Genomic DNA, 17090 nt, shown 5'->3' on the forward strand with positions numbered 1-17090 from the left:
CCTCGTTTTTATGAGGAAGCTCTGTATTCTCGGCCCCAAACACACACATTAAGGTTTTAGTAATTTCTCCAGACTGTTCTGAATATTATGAAAAGCTTCCTGCTTCCCAAGGAAGGGAGTGGCAACTTAGTAACACTGTTTAATACTTCTCATTAGAATTTCACAGAGGACTTTTACACAAGCAGATACCCTTGGTATCGAGCCCCAAAGCCCAAAAGTGGGGGACCAGGTGCCCAGGCCAAGCCAGGGACACTGCTTGCAGGCCAGGCGTCTCTATGGGGCAGGTTTGGCTAATAACGGGCTTCACTAGGCTAGGAAAGCTCAGCCCTGGGGCTCTTGAAGACTATTCCAGTGGTTTAATTAAAACCCACAAATACATATTAACATATAGTTATATATATTTAAGTAAGTCATATTTAAATGTGATCACAGAATCCTTAAGGTTGGAAGGGGCCTTTGGAGACCATCTAGTCCAAACCCCATGCACACACATGTTACCTAGTGTTGTGTCCAAGTAGATCTTAAATAGTGCCTGAGAAGGAGACCACAACCCCTCTTGGCAACCTCTTAAAAGAATATAGATGAATATTCATCATCATTATTATTCATATCGAATCACTCATTGTTAATGATGAATATTATGTTCATATTATAAGTATATAATGTAAACACGAATCATTTACTACCCTCTGTAACTAAATATATGTGATTATTCAGGGTGCTGGTGGCCTACAGGGGCGTGCAGGGAACTACATCCCCCACAGTGCTCCGCGCGGGTCACGTGGGCGGCGGCGCGTGACGTAGCGACGGCGCGGCCGGGGCGCCACGCGGGGCGATGCCGCGGGGCGGCGCGGAGCCCCCGGCGAAGCGGCTGAAGGCGGCGGCGGCGCCGCCCGTTGGCCCCATGCAGCCCGGCAGCCCCGCGCCGCCCGCCGACGCGCAGCGCCGCCGCCTGCCCATCTTCCAGGCGCGGGGGCCGCTGCTGAGCCAGCTGCGCGGCCTGCACTGCGCCGTGCTCATCGGTGAGTGCGGGGCCGGGCCGCGCTGGGGCGCCCCGGGGGGAACCGCGGGGGCGGCGGCGCTTTGCGAGTTACTAGCGTCTTTATTCTATATTCTCCTTGTCGCCGCGGAAACCGCCGGTTTAAACCTAAACGGGAGAGTCTCTAAGTGCTCATCCACGTTTGCAGGGGCACATCCTAATTTTATTTTCCTAATTTATTTATTTGTAATATTCTAATATTTATGCTATAATATCTTAATATTATTTCTCTAATATAATAAATTATATTATTATATTGTATGCATATTATTTGAGTTCAAGCTGGTATGGTTTGTGTGTGACATCCAGGAGCTAAAAATGTTGCAACTGCAGCTGGAAACCCCCATTGAGCAGTTATTAGAACTTATTAGGGTTAATCACGAAACACTTTGTGCTTTGGCCTCCCGGTAAGTGAGTGCTTTGGAAAAATCAGTTGTGGTGAATTTTTAGGCTGATAGGTGGGACTGTGGCTCTCTCCTTTCCTCTGTGTAATCCTCAGATTCCTGCTTGCTAAATGTACACTGCAAGGTGCCCCTTCGAGTTTTGCTGCTGAGGAGGCAGCTAAAAAGCTGTTCTTGCGTTTTCCAGCCTGCAGCCGCAGGGCTTGCACTCCACATTCCCCTTCTCCTCTGCTTGCTGCTTGTCCTTTCGCCTTTCTCATTCTGTTCCTCCTTCTCTTCGAGTCCCCACCTCACTGCTGTGTGCTGTGCTGGGGCTGTCCTGTGAGCAGACCTGGGCTGCTGGGCTGCTTCTTTGGAGATAGTCATGCTTGTAAGGGGTGTTTTAGGCTCTAATAAAATGCACAGGAAAACCAAGGTTATGCTGAAAACTCTCTCTGCTCCTCCGTGCGAGCTGCAATCTCAGACAAAGCTCAAAGCACTCGGATTTGTGCTGCCTTATTCTGTCCCCTGTGAGTTACCCTTTTTGTTGTCCGTGCTGTGCTCTGTGCACTGCAGTGGCACGTGTCCCTGTGCTCCTTCCACTGTTGCTGTCTGCAGTTGTGTGCATAACTTGTACTGGAAGTACCCGTGGGGAAAAGGGGACAGTGCTTGTCACACTGAGCACCAGCGCTGTAGGAACGGAGGAGACATTCACCTGAGCCTGAAGGAGCAGCCTCTGGTTCCAGGAAGGTGCTGAGGAAGCCTTGCTGCACCCCTTAGTCTGCCTCTAAGCCTCAAACCTCAGCTTGCCAAGTGCTGTTGTAACGAAAACTCTGCTTTGATTTGCTTATAACTTTCCTTTGAAACATAAAGCATCATTTGAGGATGCGAAAGACTCTGTTTGCTGTTGTTCCTCAGGAGAAACGGGCTCAGGAAAGACCACTCAGATCCCTCAGTACCTCTACGAAGCGGGAATCGGCCGCCAGGGAGTCATCGCGGTGACGCAGCCTCGCAGAGTAGCAGCGATATCTTTAGCCACCAGAGTCTCAGATGAGAAGAAGACAGAGCTGGGGAAACTGGTAGGTTGCTTTGCAAAGTCCTTAGAGCTTTGGTTTAGGCTGCAGTGTCAACTGGGCTGTATTGTGGCTTGAATGAGTAAGAAAAGGAAGTTAAGACCACAGATAAGCATAGTCTTCATTTAATGATGTGCCTAAATGGAGAAGAAGCCTCTTTGCTTCTGCAGCTCAGAGTGAACTAACTTTGATTCTCTCTGTGGCATTTTACCCCTTGGTTGTCATGAGTGTTGCTTTATTTGAAGAAAAAAAGAAATAATGAATAAAAGGAAAAGAATCGCGCTGTCTTCCTAGGCCTTCTCTTCCAGTGCTGTTTATGTCTGAAGTCCAGGTTCACTGCAAGGAGAGCTGGGAGCATCTGTGATGAGCTTCCAGTTTGGGAAAAGGCTAATTGTATCACATTGTGGGGAGCTTCCTCTGGGCTGGAATGTTAGATTCCCAGGGTTAGCAGCTCACAGACTGCAAAAACACAGTATGCTTCATAGAGTTCTCCCACAGCCCTGCTTGTCTCTGGCTGATGTGACGGGCAAAGCACTTTGAGGTCCTTTACTGCCACAGTGGCAACGAGGAGTGTGAATAACTCTGTGCCTGTGCTTCCTCAGGTCGGCTACACCGTGCGCTTCGACGATCTTACGTCCGATGAAACTCGGATCAAGTTTCTAACGGACGGGATGCTCCTCCGCGAAGCTATTGGGGACCCCATGCTGCGCAAGTACAGCGTTGTCATCCTGGATGAAGCCCACGAGAGGACCATCCACACTGATGTGCTCTTCGGGGTGGTGAAAGCCGCCCAGAAGAAGCGAAAGGAACTGGGCAAACTGCCACTAAAAGTAAGTGGGGCTGGCGTGGCAGAGAAGGGCAGGGATGGGGCAAGGACTCAAGGCACTGCGAGTCGCTGCTGGGGTTTCCCAGCGTCTTTGTAGTTTTTGTCTAGTCCTGATGGGCAAGTGTTCTAGTGAGTCACAGGACAAACCCCTGTGTTATGCTTGTATCAAAGGTGCTCATCATGTCAGCTACAATGGACGTGGACCAGTTCTCCCAGTACTTCAATGGAGCTCCTGTTCTCTATTTAGAGGGCAGGCAACATCCCATTCAGATCTTTTACACCAAGCAGCCTCAGAGCGATTACCTACAAGCAGCACTGGTGTCAGTCTTCCAGATCCACCAGGTATAGTGACTTATCAAGTAAAAAACTTAAAAAAGGACCCTTCATAAGTATTTTTTGGCTGGCAGTAAATGTTTGAATGTGAAACTGCCAGATAGTTACATCATTTAATTAAATTGTTTATTATCTTTCACTGAAAGCTTAGAAGGTCCTTCTTGTTGCTGGGATTGTGGGACTTGCACACTGAGGCTGGAGTTGAAAGGAGACTGGCTAAGCAAAGCTGTCTGGGTGTCAGCTTGTACCTAATACTTAAATGTTCTTGTCATTTGATTTTTTTTCCGTGATTACTGGATTCTGTGAGTACTGGTTACTTGCTGCCTGGATGGCTATGTAACAAAACACATGTTTGAATTTGAGTGATTCCTCCATCATGTTGGGCTCGATCTTGCAAAATGCTGTTTTAAGCTTTGCTTCTGGTGAATCCAGTGCGAATTTCAGGCTTTTTTTCGGGCATGGAACGCAAGTCTTTTCTTTCTTCCCTACCTGCTTCACTCTCTTGCTGTCAGATCAACATCTCAGAAGATCTGCTCTCATTACAATCTCTATTCTCTCTCCATAAGAACGTCATTTGAACTCCTTATTTTTCCCCCTGCCTCCAGGAAGCACCTTTTTCTCACGACATCCTGGTATTTCTGACTGGTCAGGAAGAGATCGAAGCAATGACTAAAACCTGTCGAGACATTGCCAAGCATCTCCCTGATGGCTGCCCACAGATGGTGGTGATGCCTCTTTATGCTTCTCTGCCCTATTCTCAACAGCTCCGAGTCTTTCAAGCTGCCCCCAAGGTGAGGCAATGGGATGATGAATGGGGTGAATCATCTTTCTGTTTGTATGGATGGTTGGAAAAAAACACATGGAACAAAGCAGTCTATATGGATAATAAAAAGTAATAGTTATTCTCCACTGATTTTGGTGCTTTTAGTGTGACATGAGATGATGCGGCTGTGGTGGTATTAACAATTAAATACAATAAATTGCCTGAAATCATGAAAAGAAGGTAGGATTAAGGAGAGTGAAAAGGGCAGATGATTTGAAACTTGCACCATTTTGTGTGGATTTCATGTCTGCATTGCAAAAAAAAAATGCTCTGCAGTTAATGGGCCAGCCAAATTCTAACAGAGGTAAACACCAAGGCATATTGGGCAGGGCCAGAAGAGGTGGAAATTGTGCTGCCTCGGGTCCTTTGTACCTATTCCGCAGATAAACGGGAATTCCATTCTTTCAGGAATTCTGTGCTTGTGCCAGGAATGAGACCAAAATGCTTTAAAGATGGGGTGATAACAGCTCTCCTGAGCTGGTGTATTTTCTGTGCAAGAAGTGTGTGTGCTTTAGAAATCAATTAAGAGTACAGATTATCTTAATTTACAGGAGCTGGCATAGCAAACCTGCTTTGTGGTCATAGCAAGCTATAATGTGACAGAGGTCTTCCCTGTGCAGGCCAAAAACAGCAGCATCTCCACCACTGCAGCTGATCTGAGATGGTTTCTGACTGGTTTTAGTTTGTTCTTCCTTCTAGGGTCATCGCAAAGTGATCCTCTCCACAAACATTGCAGAAACCTCCATCACCATCCCAGGGATAAAATATGTTGTGGACACAGGCATGGTCAAAGCAAAGAAGTACAACCCTGGTGAGTGCTTCTTTAAGGAACGATGCAGAGAGAATTTTCAGGTTTGTGTAAGCTATCTGAGGCAATTAGCCCCACTAGCAGCTGATTTAAAATAACCCTCTGTACTGTCTCACTTGATGTCGCAGGTTTTGGATGTGTATTTTTCTGATCTCCTATGCTCACCTCATCCTGGACTAAGTACCAGTTATTTGGGGGTAAAAAATCTGTCCTTATGCACAGTAATTTATTTTAGTTCAGGGTATGGGTACTGAACCAAGCAGAGTCTGAGCAGTGTTTGGATGGGAGGCTCCTGCGTGGTTTTTTTGACATTGTTCCACAAGATTATGTTTTCCAAAGACTGAAGTGATGCTTTTCCATTTTCAGAAGTTGGTCTGGAAGTGTTGGCAGTCCAGCGCGTGTCGAAGGCCCAGGCTTGGCAACGCACAGGGAGAGCAGGACGAGAGGACAGTGGGCTCTGTTACCGGCTCTACACGGAGGATGAGTTTGAGAAGTTTGACAAAATGACAATACCTGAGATACAGAGGTGAGGAAAGAACCGATTCCCTGAAACTCTCGTACTGTTCGCTGCACCTTTTTATGCTCTGTTACATGGAGGGCTGTAAAGAACTGAACAGCAGAACAGGAGCTAGGATTTGACTGGTTAACTTAAAGAAAGATGAACTGCGTACTCTAAATGGAGAAAGTAGGTAGAACCTGCCTAGGTTGGACAGTTGGACTTGCAGCTTAAGCATCCTGGTGTAGGAAGTCAGACTTCACCAGCCAGCTTTACATTAGTTTCTTTTGAGCTATAGCATTAAGATTCCAAAGTGTCTCAGTTTATAGACTGATAATAATAATAATAATAATAATAATAATAATAAAGTAAAACATTTCAGTTGTTTTTCTGCTTATGCAGGTGTAACCTGGCCAGTGTGATGCTGCAGCTCCTGGCCTTGAGAATTCCCAATGTACTCACCTTTGACTTCATGTCCAAACCGTCTCCTGGTAAGTAGTTACAAAGCCTTGGGAGAAATGAGCAAATGAGTCACCAATGCTTAAAAACAGTCTTCAGGGCAGCCTGAAAGAGGGAGTGTGGAAAGCTCAGGGCTGTGAAAACACAGCTCTTTTTCTCTGCTGCATCTTCTGGTGGTAAATGAAGTCACAGATTTGTTCATTTGTGTTCTGCCTCATCAGAACACTCATGGTTATGGCAGAGAGCAAATGAGTGCAGTTTCCAAACGCAGCAAAAAGCAGTTTTGGCCAGGAGAGCTGTAGAGAATCTCACATGGCCTCTGCTCAAAACTAGAGATGGCACCTTTAGCTTTACGTCTGTCTTTGCTGCTCCAGTTGGAAATGGTGACTGGTTTACTGGATGAAGGAGGATTCATCACAGTTTGGAGCATCTGCTTATCTAACTTGCTAAACAGAAAATACTTGTCTGTCTCTGGCAGGGGAAGAGTGAGGGTGCCAGCTGATCTGTGGCATCCCTGCCAGTGCCAGCCAAGAGGCCTCCCTTCCTCAATCTTGTTGTTTTGACAGATGCAATTCAAGCAGCCATTGAGCAGCTGGACCTGCTGGGGGCTGTGGAACGAAAGGAAGACCAGCTTGTCCTAACTCCCCTGGGAAAGAAGATGGCAGCGTTTCCACTGGAACCAAAGTTCTCTAAAGTAAAAACAACAGAACAATTATCTTATTTTTATCTTCCATACATTTTCTGTTTCAAACACCTTAAGCAAGGTTTGAAATCTTGGGTGGCTACAGCTGTAGTAGTATATTTGTGGTATATGAATGAAGCTTAACTTCATAACAGCTGTGCTGGTTTACCTGTCATTTTCTGTTCATTTAAGGGAGATATTAAAGGATTATTTGTTTTGGCTAGCATCTCTGAAGCAGAAGCTAGTCTAGTTCCATTGCATTTTCCAGGATCCCTGGCCACACTTTTTATTGTCAGATTCACTATATGGCTGATACTCTAATGGGTTTTAGTCACGATGTTTATGTTATATCTAGACTGGCCAATCTCAAGAAATTGTATGATAGTCACCGTGAAAGGTGGTTGGTGGCCTCAGAAGAGAATTTACAGGTGTTTCTAAGCCAAAGTATTTATGGAGCTGAGCTGAACGATGCTTAGTAAAGTTCTTGGACTGTCAGTGAGCAGAAAAGCCTGTGCACCTTGAGTGGGTTTGGTCGACCAAAAGTCAGTTTATCCTGTGATTTGCAGACCATCCTTCTGTCCCCTAAGTTCCACTGTACGGAAGAGATTCTGACCATCGTATCGCTGTTGTCTGTGGACAGTGTCCTCTACAATCCCCCAGCCCGGCGGGATGAAGTGCAGTCTGTCAGGAAGAAGTTCATCTCCAGTGAAGGGGACCATCTTACCTTGCTCAACGTGTACAGGGCCTTCAAAAATGTCAGTGGCAACAAGGTAGGATTCTGTGGGGATGCCATGGCTGCTGGTGGTGAGGAGTTCTTATTACACATAGCAGATTACACAGCTGATTATGATATTCATGCATCCAAAGCACCTGTGGGAAGGGAGGCTTTATCTGTGCTGTACAGTTTGATATCAGAGTGTGTAGCCCTTCTCAGAGAGCTGCAGCAGAAATGGTTGTCGCTAAGGCCAGTTCTGTAATCACAGAGCCAGGTCCCTCCCCTGCCTGGTTCCAGCTGGAAACAGGAGGGAGTGGGAGTGTGTTGTGACTTGGTGATTAACACCTAGATGTGCTCTGTGCTGTGTCAGGATGTGATGCAAAGACACTGAACACTTCTACGGACAGATGTTGATTTTTTTTCAACCATATAAACTCCTCAGTTGGATTTGTTGGTCTGTAGAGTAGTACACCCCACTCTCTGCAGCGTCTTTGGTATCCTCACTGTTCTTGTGCAGTTTGCTTTAGCCACCTGGGGGATACTGAGTGCTGTTTCACAGCACTCGATGACCTTGAGAGCAGGAAGAAAACAACACACTGCAATTCCTTCACACTGTGGGAAACAAAATAGACACGGGGCACAATCAGAGGTAGAAAACTGACAGGGGCTGAGATAGTGCCTTTATTCTAAGAGATGTTTTGAAGGATTCTCCTTTCCATGGTATCCAAAAAGAGGCATGCTGCTTAGGTGCAGAAGCAACCCCTTCTAACTGTTGTGCCTCTGCTGCAGGAATGGTGCAAAGAGAACTTTGTCAACGGCAGGAACATGATGCTTGTGTCAGATGTCAGAGCTCAGCTCAGGGACATTTGTGTAAAGGTAATGTGTTGCCATACAGTGTTTCTTTGGTTTGTCTGTTCACATTGTTTTTTGCCCTCAGTGCCCTTGGTGCCCTGTGCGCCAAGAAAGAAGCAAGAAATCTGCTTGTGTGTCATTTTGTAATGAACAGCTGTGTAAAATTCTTGACTGAAGATTGCATCCCCAAATCTTAGAGCTGTAGGAGGTTCAGTGGGTCTAGGAGATGTGTGAAAAGGGACGTGGAGCTCTGGGAAGGCTTCTCAGGCAGAGGACAGATTTTCCTAAGGTGGGAGATGTGTGGGACAGTGCTGTGTGTCACGGGGCACCGTCACTCTCTGCAGCCCTTGCTGGCTGTTGTCTTCCTGTAGTTGGGCACTCAGTTTAGGAAGAACTTTCTCATCAGCACCGCTCCTGCTGGGTTTGTACCCTTCTGGGCTGGCCTGTAGCCTCCAGCTTGTTAATTAAGCTTTTTAGGTGTGGTGTTGGGGGAATCTGGGCTAGGTTCTCGCTGAGGGTGCTACCTCTCCCCGTGTGTCCTCCCAGCTCTCCATGCCCTTGGAGTCGTCCCGCTCGGACACGGGAAACATCCGCCGCTGCCTGGCTCACAGCCTCTTCATGAACGCGGCCGAGCTGCAGCCGGACGGCACCTACAGCACCGTGGACTCCCACCAGCTGGTAGCCATCCACCCCTCCTCCGTCCTCTTCCACGGCAAGCCGGCCTGCGTGGTGTACAACGGGCTGCTCCACACCAACAAGTGCTACATGCGGGACCTGTGCGTGGTCGATGCCGACTGGCTCTACGACGCAGCCCCCGACTATTTCCGCAGGAAGCTCCGAACAGCCAAGAACTGACCTGCGGGTCGCCCCCAGGCGCAGGGTTTTTCAGCTCCCTCAATAAGACTATTTTTTGGTTTGTAATGAATGTATGGGAATGGTAGAGCTTTGCCTTGTAAATCAGGTAAAAGACTGTAGAGGAAAACGGTGGCTCCGAGAGAGCCAGACCTCACAATCTCCTCCTCACAATCATCCTTTATAGCAGCTAATCTGTAAAAGGGGGAAACGTAACAAATACCCTGTGCATGCGTGTGTGTGTCTGTGTGTGTGATGAGTCTGTGCTGGGGGGAAAGGGAGCTGGTGTCTGATTCCGGTTTATAACACTTGCAGAAGTTTAACTAGTTTATATATGGAGAAATGAAATACGAAGAGCTTTTCTGAGCAGACTTGGTATTTTTTGATGATCATGCTTGTATCCTTAGCAGGTTTTACTGGAAAAAAAAAGGAGAAAAAAGTTTTAAATATCTATATAAAGAGGAAAAATAGGCATTTTTAAACTATTTCTAGAAGGGAGGTGCTACTGTCTTTTACCTCATCAAACATCTTCCTGCCTACACGTCATGTTCACCATGTCAGTATGGAGGAGGCGGCCATAGATTCTCAGTATTTGCATTTTACCACTTACAACCCCAGGCAAACCTGCTCTGTCCAGGGCACTTTCCTTCTTCCAGAGTGCAGGAAGAAGCACTCTCTCCTAGGAAGGATCCAGTGTTTTAGCAGCTAACGCTTGGGTCCTTCCCCACTCTGTGTCTGGGCACTCCTGGCTTTGGAGCTGGGGCGCCGTCCACAACAGCTACTCTGGCTACTTGAGGTGAACTCAGCAAACCAGGTATGAGGACATCGTTTGGAGTGTTGACTTCCTTTAACAGCACTGGGATCATGGCATGTCTCTTCTGCCCTGACACTGGCACTTCCCTCGTACTTCCAGCCCCCAGTTATACTCTGGCTCACCATTAGAAGTTTGGAGTTTAACAGGGTTTGTCAAGAACCGTAGATCCACCATTAGTGATACTCATTTGTATTTTTCCATATTTCCTTAGCATCTAGGTATCTTTTTTCCTTTTGGAGAGAAGTAGCAATAAGAAAACCCTCTTTTTAAATATTAGGATTAAGGAGCTAGAACCACTCCAAAGGTGGTTCTTCCTCTTTAGTGTGAAGGAAAATGGATTTGTTCCATTGTGACTGTGTGTGGGTGGAGGAAAATCTTAAGCTGTTTTTAAATGGTAGCCTGAGTACTTCTAAAATAGCCTCTCTGGGAGAGGTAACTTCCAGTTTCAACAGAGTCTGTTGACACAGTGTATTAATTTATATCGATTTTTGGATGAGTAGAACTCAAGCAGATTTGTTATACAAAGGGTGGGATGGGAAGCGGTTCTGTAAATGCACTGTCATTAGGTAATACAGCGAGGGGAGCTCATGCGGGCCTGGGACTGAACTGCTGCTCTCTCTTGTGTTCTTCCAGCCTCAACTTTAACTCGTGGCACTTCAGTGGGACTGCTCAGGGATGCAGTCGTATTGGCAAGCCCTTGCTCACCCCACTTGCTCGAGGACTAGACAAGCTCTAGCTCTGCTCGTGTGGTTTGTGCGATCAAGCTGCACCGCATTCAGTAGAACGGCCTTTCTCATTGCACGCATCATGGTTACACAATACATACATGTAATAGCAGTAATAACAGCACATATAGTGTAATATGCCTTCTCTTGGGGTGCCCAATATTGATTTACCTTGGTCTCTATGAAAACTGGGGCAAATACTTTTTTTTTCCTTCTTCTTTTTAACCAGAGTTTCGCTTGTGCTGATCTGCAACTTGCTGTCTCCAAAGAGAGGAAATAGCGATGCAGTTGACCAAGAACAGCCTCGTTTCAGGCTGCTGCTGCAAGGGTGACACTGAGTGTTTGTGGGGATCCATTGTGGTTCCTCGGTGGCAAAAGGGGCACCGGTGTGTGGGGCACAGGCAGCAGCTGCCACTTTTGTCCCTGTGAGCACCTGTAGTTTGGGATCGGTGTTTCAAGGTTATGCTGTTATTTCCATTGCTGTAACTCACCCAAACGGCAGGGAATCCTTGGAGCATGGTATGTAACTGTTCCTCGGTTCTGCAGGCTGCAGCTATCGAGGAAAGGGGAGTAAAAGCACATTTTGGGGGGGCAGTCTGAGGGAGCAGACTGTTGAAGGGGTGGGGAACTGATTTAGAAGTCACTAATTTGTACATTTTTCCCCCATAATAAAGAGCAATGGCTAAAATCCAAGTTCTCTGTGGTGCTTTGTGAGGCAGGAAAGCTGGAGTGGAAGAAGGGAGCGCGGGACCGGTGGGCAGGAGGCTGTGGATGTGGAGCCGGGTTGGAGGGTGTTTGCTCTAAGCAACAGAGGGGAATCCGTGTCACTGAAGCACTCAAGATTTTAAAGCCACCCGGCAGCAGCGGCCCCGTGCTGTTATGGCACACGCAGGATTTGAATGCCAGGAAGCGGGGCTGTGAATCCCGCTCTTTTGGGGCCAGGCATGGGAGCTGCTGGCAGCGCCACGGGGCTTCAGTGCAGGGCGGGACACGGCGGCAGCCAGAGCCCGGCCCCGCCGCGCCGGCAGCGGGACTCGAACCGGCGGCCCCGGGCCCCGCTCCCGCGCTGGGGGCGGGCCGCGCGCGGGGGCGGTCGCGCCGCTCCGGAAGGCGTCGCGAGGCTTTCCGGGCCGCGCGGTGTCCTCCGTCCCTCCGGCCGCACCATGCTGCTCGCCCGGGCCCTGCGCGCCGCCGCCCGCGCCCTGCCGCCGCCGCCGCCGCCCCCGCGCCGCCTCCTCGGCGCCGCCGCCCGCTGCGCCCTCCCGCCCGCCGCGCCGCCGCTCGCGCGGCCCCTCAGCCTGCTGGGCGGCGGGGCGCGGGCGGCGCTGCTGCGGCCGCGGAGCGTCTCCTGCGGCTGCGGCGGCCTCCACACGGAGGGTGAGCGGGAGCGGCGGGAGCCCCGGGAGGGGAAACGGCAGCTGCGACCCCCCCTCGCCGGGAGGGGGCGCGAGGCGGCCCCGTGCGCCCCCCCCCCCCCCAGCCGCGTGGTTCCCCCGGCCACGTGCCGGGGCGGGGGGGGCGCGGCCGCCATGTCCTGCCCTCAACCGGTGTCCTGCTCCCCTCCTTTAAAATGGTTGTCCCTTAATTTTTACTATTGTTTTCATTTCTGCCTCCTCAGGAGACAAAGCGTTTGCCGAGTTTCTGACAGACGAGATCAAAGAGGAGAGGAAGATCCAGAAGCACAAGGCGCTGCCCGCGATGTCCGGCGGCTGGGAGCTGCAGGTCCACGGCACCGAGGCCAAGCTGCTCCGCAAGGTCGCGGGCGAGAAGTAAGCGGCCCCCGCGGGCACCGCCGGGGCTCGGCGTGCCCCATTCACTGCCGCCTCCGTCCTCTGCTTTTGCACTTCTTGTCCTTTGCAAAGATTTGTGAGGGCTTCCCGCGCTAAAAGAATAAGAAATCTGTCTGATAAAATGTCGCTTGTGAGAGCGATCGGAGGAAGTCAGTTTTGTTTGTGTGTGTATCCTGAGCTCTAAACTGGGATGATACCATATGAGGAGAGGACAAAGTAAACGAGAATGCATAAAGTATTTTGAATTTTGTTCAAAATTCACTGTAACACGCTACCCGCTAGAAAAGTTTCGAATAAGAGAGATGCAGTATTTTCTTTTTTGTGTTTAAAATATTGCTTATGGTTCTTTTATAGGATAACGGTTACGTTCAACATCAACAACAGCATCCCGCCGTCTGTGGAGGAAGAAGAGGAAGAAACACGAGGACAGCAGAAACCTGATGAGCAGGAGGTAAACCCGGTCTTTATGCGCCCTTCACGTACACTTTCACTGTGGTTGTTGGAAAGCTAGTGGTTTCCCCTTGTGCTTTTTCTCTCATTTGATATTTGGGAACATAATGTGACATAATGCAGATTATCCTCTCTTGGAGGATAATCTTGGAGAGTGTGAGAGGGTTCTGTTCTAAGTAGAAATGAAAGGAACTAAAGCATTGGACTTTATGGCTGCCCCTGGAACCTGCTAGAATAAAGAGCGTTTCCCGCTCTCAGCCCGTTGGTGATTCCTGCTGTTGGGAGGGAGAGGCAGGCGGGGGAGCTGCAGCCTCTCGGGCCTGTTCAGGTGGTGGCAGCTGCCTCCAGCTACGGTTAGTGCCCTGTGACCGATGCAGAGCAGGGGGCTGAGGAGCCCAGGGGGAGGCCGGAGGCGCCTTGGCCAGGGCAAGGGGCTCCCCAGAGAGTGGCTGGGAGCAGCCTGTGCTGCCTGGTCGGGTTGCCGGGCTCTACCTGCAGCACTCGGGCTCCTGCCCAGGACTGTCCTGTTCGGACTGCAATGCTGATGTGACTTTTTTTTCTTATTTTTTTTACATAGCCTGATATTACTTCGACTCCCAACTTTGTAGTGGAAGTAATAAAAGACGATACGAAACAGACCCTGGTTCTCGACTGCCATTATCCCGAGGATGAGGTGAGTATGGAACTGCAGCTAACGTTGCCCTGTGGCTTGCTGCACATCTCCTGCTCGACCGTAGTGCACTTGTGCCATTTTTTTTTAATCTAACTGTTCTCTACAGTCTGCTGGTTTGCTTAATCTGCAGAACGTGCAGTCTCCGCTTGCTTCTCTTTTTTAACATTAAAAAAAAAAAAAGAGGCTTTAAGATCTTACAGGAATAATCTCTGGGAGTTGTTCCAGGGCTTTCTTCCAGTCTTGACCGTACTTTTCTGATCAGCTGCTCATAGGCTCTCTTACTGAATTACAGAAACAAGGTCTGAGTTCTTTCTTTAACTGCATGGCAAACAGACAGGTAAACAAGAATGGCCCAAGCAAGATACGTTTAACACAACCTGTAAATAACTTGCAGGCCTCACTGGTGCTGGGGTTTCACAAAGGTCAAAGAGCAGTAGAGATTAGCAAAAAAAATTAGGGGAATCAAATTGAGAGCTTTGCTTCAGGGTGATGTTTTTGTGGTTTATTTTGCAAATCTTAACAGATTGTTCATGGAGACACTCTAAGTTGACAAGACTTACACAGTGAGGACAGATGTTTTTAGAATAGTAGAGAAGAGGGAATTTTTACAGCTTTCTAAATAGCGGGTCACGGACACATCAGGTTACCTCAAGAGCTGTTAGACTGACCTGTTTTGGGCTGTCCTGGGTTCAGGTGCAGGTGTGTGCTTATTGTCACACGTTGCGAGAGAGGAAGGGCGTTAATTGGGCTTTTCCCTGCACTGTTGTATTCCTCACTTCAGGATGAAGTGGTGCTAATGGGGCCCTGTAGTTGGGGCTAATCTTTGTCTTGTATCTCTTTCCTGTTTCAGGTTGGACAGGAGGGAGAGGATGAAAGTGATATTTTCACGATTCGAGAGGTCAGCTTTCAGCCCACTGGGGAATCGGATTGGAAGGAAACCAACTACACCCTCAATACAGATTCCCTGGACTGGGTAAGTGCTGCTGAATCTAACAAGGCCTGAGACTGCAGAGGGCACCTGAGCTGCTCTGGACTCACCCTCTGCTCCTGAATTCCCTGTGACTCCTGTTCCAGATGTCTGAGACCGGGATCTCCCCACACTTCCCATATGGCAGTGCTTTTTTGTGCCTCAGGTTCATCCCAGTCATGCAGTGCTGGTGATGTTAGTGGCAGTGAGAGGCCTCTGTACTGAAACCATTTCTGTTTCAGGCTTTGGAAGTTTGCAGTGCTCTCTCCTAGCTGCATTGCATTTTAGGGGTGCTTTGACACATGCTCAATTATCATTTAGTTTATCTTCAACATAACATGTAGTTTTATTTTTGTTAAGTTGTCCAGATAGGTTTTTCCTAGTGGTGACATTAAATTAAAAGAAACAAACCTGGAATCTGTTCAAGAGTCTGTGCTGAAGTTCTCAGTGCCAGACCAGAGGAAAGTCTGGTCCTCCTCAGCGGAAGAAAAGCCCCACTGCTTGGGGCACTGTAAAATCAACCCCTACCAGGCATGTTCCGAGCTGTAAGTCTCTGTCCCTTCCTTCCAGGCCCTGTACGATCACTTAATGGATTTCCTGGCTGATCGAGGGGTAGACAACACATTCGCCGATGAGCTGATTGAGCTCAGCACTGCACTGGAGCACCAGGAGTACATTAAATTCCTTGAAGACCTTAAAAGCTTTGTTAAATGTCAGTAGAATAGGCTAGGAAACTAATCTTCAAATGTGGGTCTTCCACAGCAGGGGTCCAGCCAGCAATACCCCAAACTATCTTCACAACAGATACTGACAGTAAGTAACTTTGAATGGAGAGAGGAGAATTGTGGGAAAATGAGGATTCTCGCATGTTTGGGGGAATTTTTATTTATGTCACAGCCCAGATCAAGTTCTGTAACACTATTGTCTGGAATTGCCTCATCCCACTTGAGTGTTTTTGTACAATTATGAACGAATGTGAAGAATAAAAAAAATCTGTTCAACATCCCATTGCAAGCAGGTGTTTTCTTTCTCTTTGCTGTACCAGTGCAGACCAAGACATTGGTCTAGTTGCCATAAAATGATTTCAAGGTTTTTCTATGCCTTAGCCAGTGTCGGTGGTTACTGCTGCTGCAGAAGAAGAGCTGGTGCAGAAATAGTGTGTTTTGGCAGGGGTTTTCTCTAGGCAGAAAAGTTCCAGCACCTTCAGGCACCCAGAACTGCCAGTCTGTGTGGAGGAGGACTCTGGCTGTGGTTCTTTCCTTCCAGGTGTCCCAGGTCGGTGTTGTGGAGGCTGCAGTGTAACCAGGGTATGACTGACGTCTTTGCTGCTTGTGTGTGTGCAAGGGAGTAGAAGAACCTCTGAAATAGAGGCTTTGAGGAGCTGTTTTAAATAGGGACACCCTGCCCTAACATCTTACAGCACTATTAATGTCACTGCTATAGGAAATAGCCCAAGGAGCCTGGAGCACTTCAGTTTCAGCAGTCTAATTCAAACATTGTGGATGCTCATGTCCAAAGCATTGCTGCGAGGCAGCAGCTGCGGATTTCTATATGATCTGGTGTCTCCAGTTGTTGCCTTAAGGGCATAAGAAACCCAGAACGTGCTCCTGCTGTGGTTAGGAGCTCTGTGCCAGCTGGCTCTACATTAAAGCTCTGCTTCCTCCTTTGGCTTGAGTGCATCTTTGAAAAATACTGAGACAGCATCTTTAAATGGCACTTGTGTCTTGCACTTCTGCAATAATTTTGTCCAGGGCTACCTTTTATTCCAGAATGCTGCAGGGATCAGGTTTGGTGTTAAACAGAGTGGTGAGGGAAGTACATGTTTTTGAGGTTGGCATTAAGCTGCTTTACTCTAGTTTTGGTTTCTGTTACTGAAGGAGAAACACATTTCTCGTGACTGTAGGCAGAGGAAGTAGCTGAGCTAAGTTGAGGACGGGAGGAGCAGGATTCTGTCCACCCTCCTGCAGCTTGGAGGGCAGGAATCCAAACCCAAACACCTGCTCTTTCTCCCCCACAGGTAGCCTACCCTATAGAGTCAGCCTTGTCTCCCAGGAAGTGCATCTAGCTTGTGTTGCTCGTTGCTGTCCCTCTATGCGTTGTTAACCCAGGTATATCAGAGCAATATTGATGTTTGCTTTGTGTGAGACACTCCTGCTTTGAGGCATGGTTGTAATTAACTGGCAAACAGGAAGCTTGACAGGGGTGAGGAATGATAGATGTGTGCTAAAACCAGGCGCATGCAAGGGAAAGGAGTAACTTCTAGCAGATACTAAATGCCAAATAAACTGTAGCTTTTCATAAGCTCTTCCAGGAGATTTGAATTTGTTCTGGGT

General features: G+C 48.4%; 2 protein-coding genes across 2 annotated transcripts; both read left to right on the forward strand.

Moving 5' to 3' along the window:
- The first annotated feature begins 835 nt into the window (after window positions 1-835).
- Window positions 836-9498, forward strand: DHX33 (DEAH-box helicase 33). Its single transcript, XM_010223293.2, has 12 exons — window positions 836-1022; window positions 2338-2498; window positions 3095-3322; window positions 3490-3660; window positions 4257-4442; window positions 5174-5285; window positions 5649-5808; window positions 6181-6269; window positions 6804-6931; window positions 7486-7689; window positions 8424-8510; window positions 9033-9498. The coding sequence occupies exons 1-12, from the start codon at window positions 836-838 to the stop codon at window positions 9339-9341; spliced, it is 2022 nt and encodes a 673-aa protein (XP_010221595.2). The 3' UTR covers window positions 9342-9498.
- Window positions 9499-12040: 2542 nt separating this feature from the next.
- C1QBP (complement C1q binding protein) lies at window positions 12041-15765 on the forward strand. The gene is made up of 6 exons (XM_088530109.1): window positions 12041-12254; window positions 12496-12646; window positions 13022-13118; window positions 13695-13790; window positions 14641-14763; window positions 15328-15765. Exons 1-6 carry the CDS (start codon window positions 12041-12043, stop codon window positions 15475-15477), a joined length of 831 nt encoding a protein of 276 aa, XP_088386235.1. The 3' UTR covers window positions 15478-15765.
- Window positions 15766-17090: the final 1325 nt, after the last annotated feature.

Source organism: Tinamus guttatus, unplaced genomic scaffold (genome assembly GCF_059628265.1).
Source record: "Tinamus guttatus ecotype Peru unplaced genomic scaffold, ASM5962826v1 Tinamus_guttatus_pri_ptg000356l, whole genome shotgun sequence".
In the NCBI taxonomy this organism is placed as follows: domain Eukaryota; kingdom Metazoa; phylum Chordata; class Aves; order Tinamiformes; family Tinamidae; genus Tinamus; species Tinamus guttatus.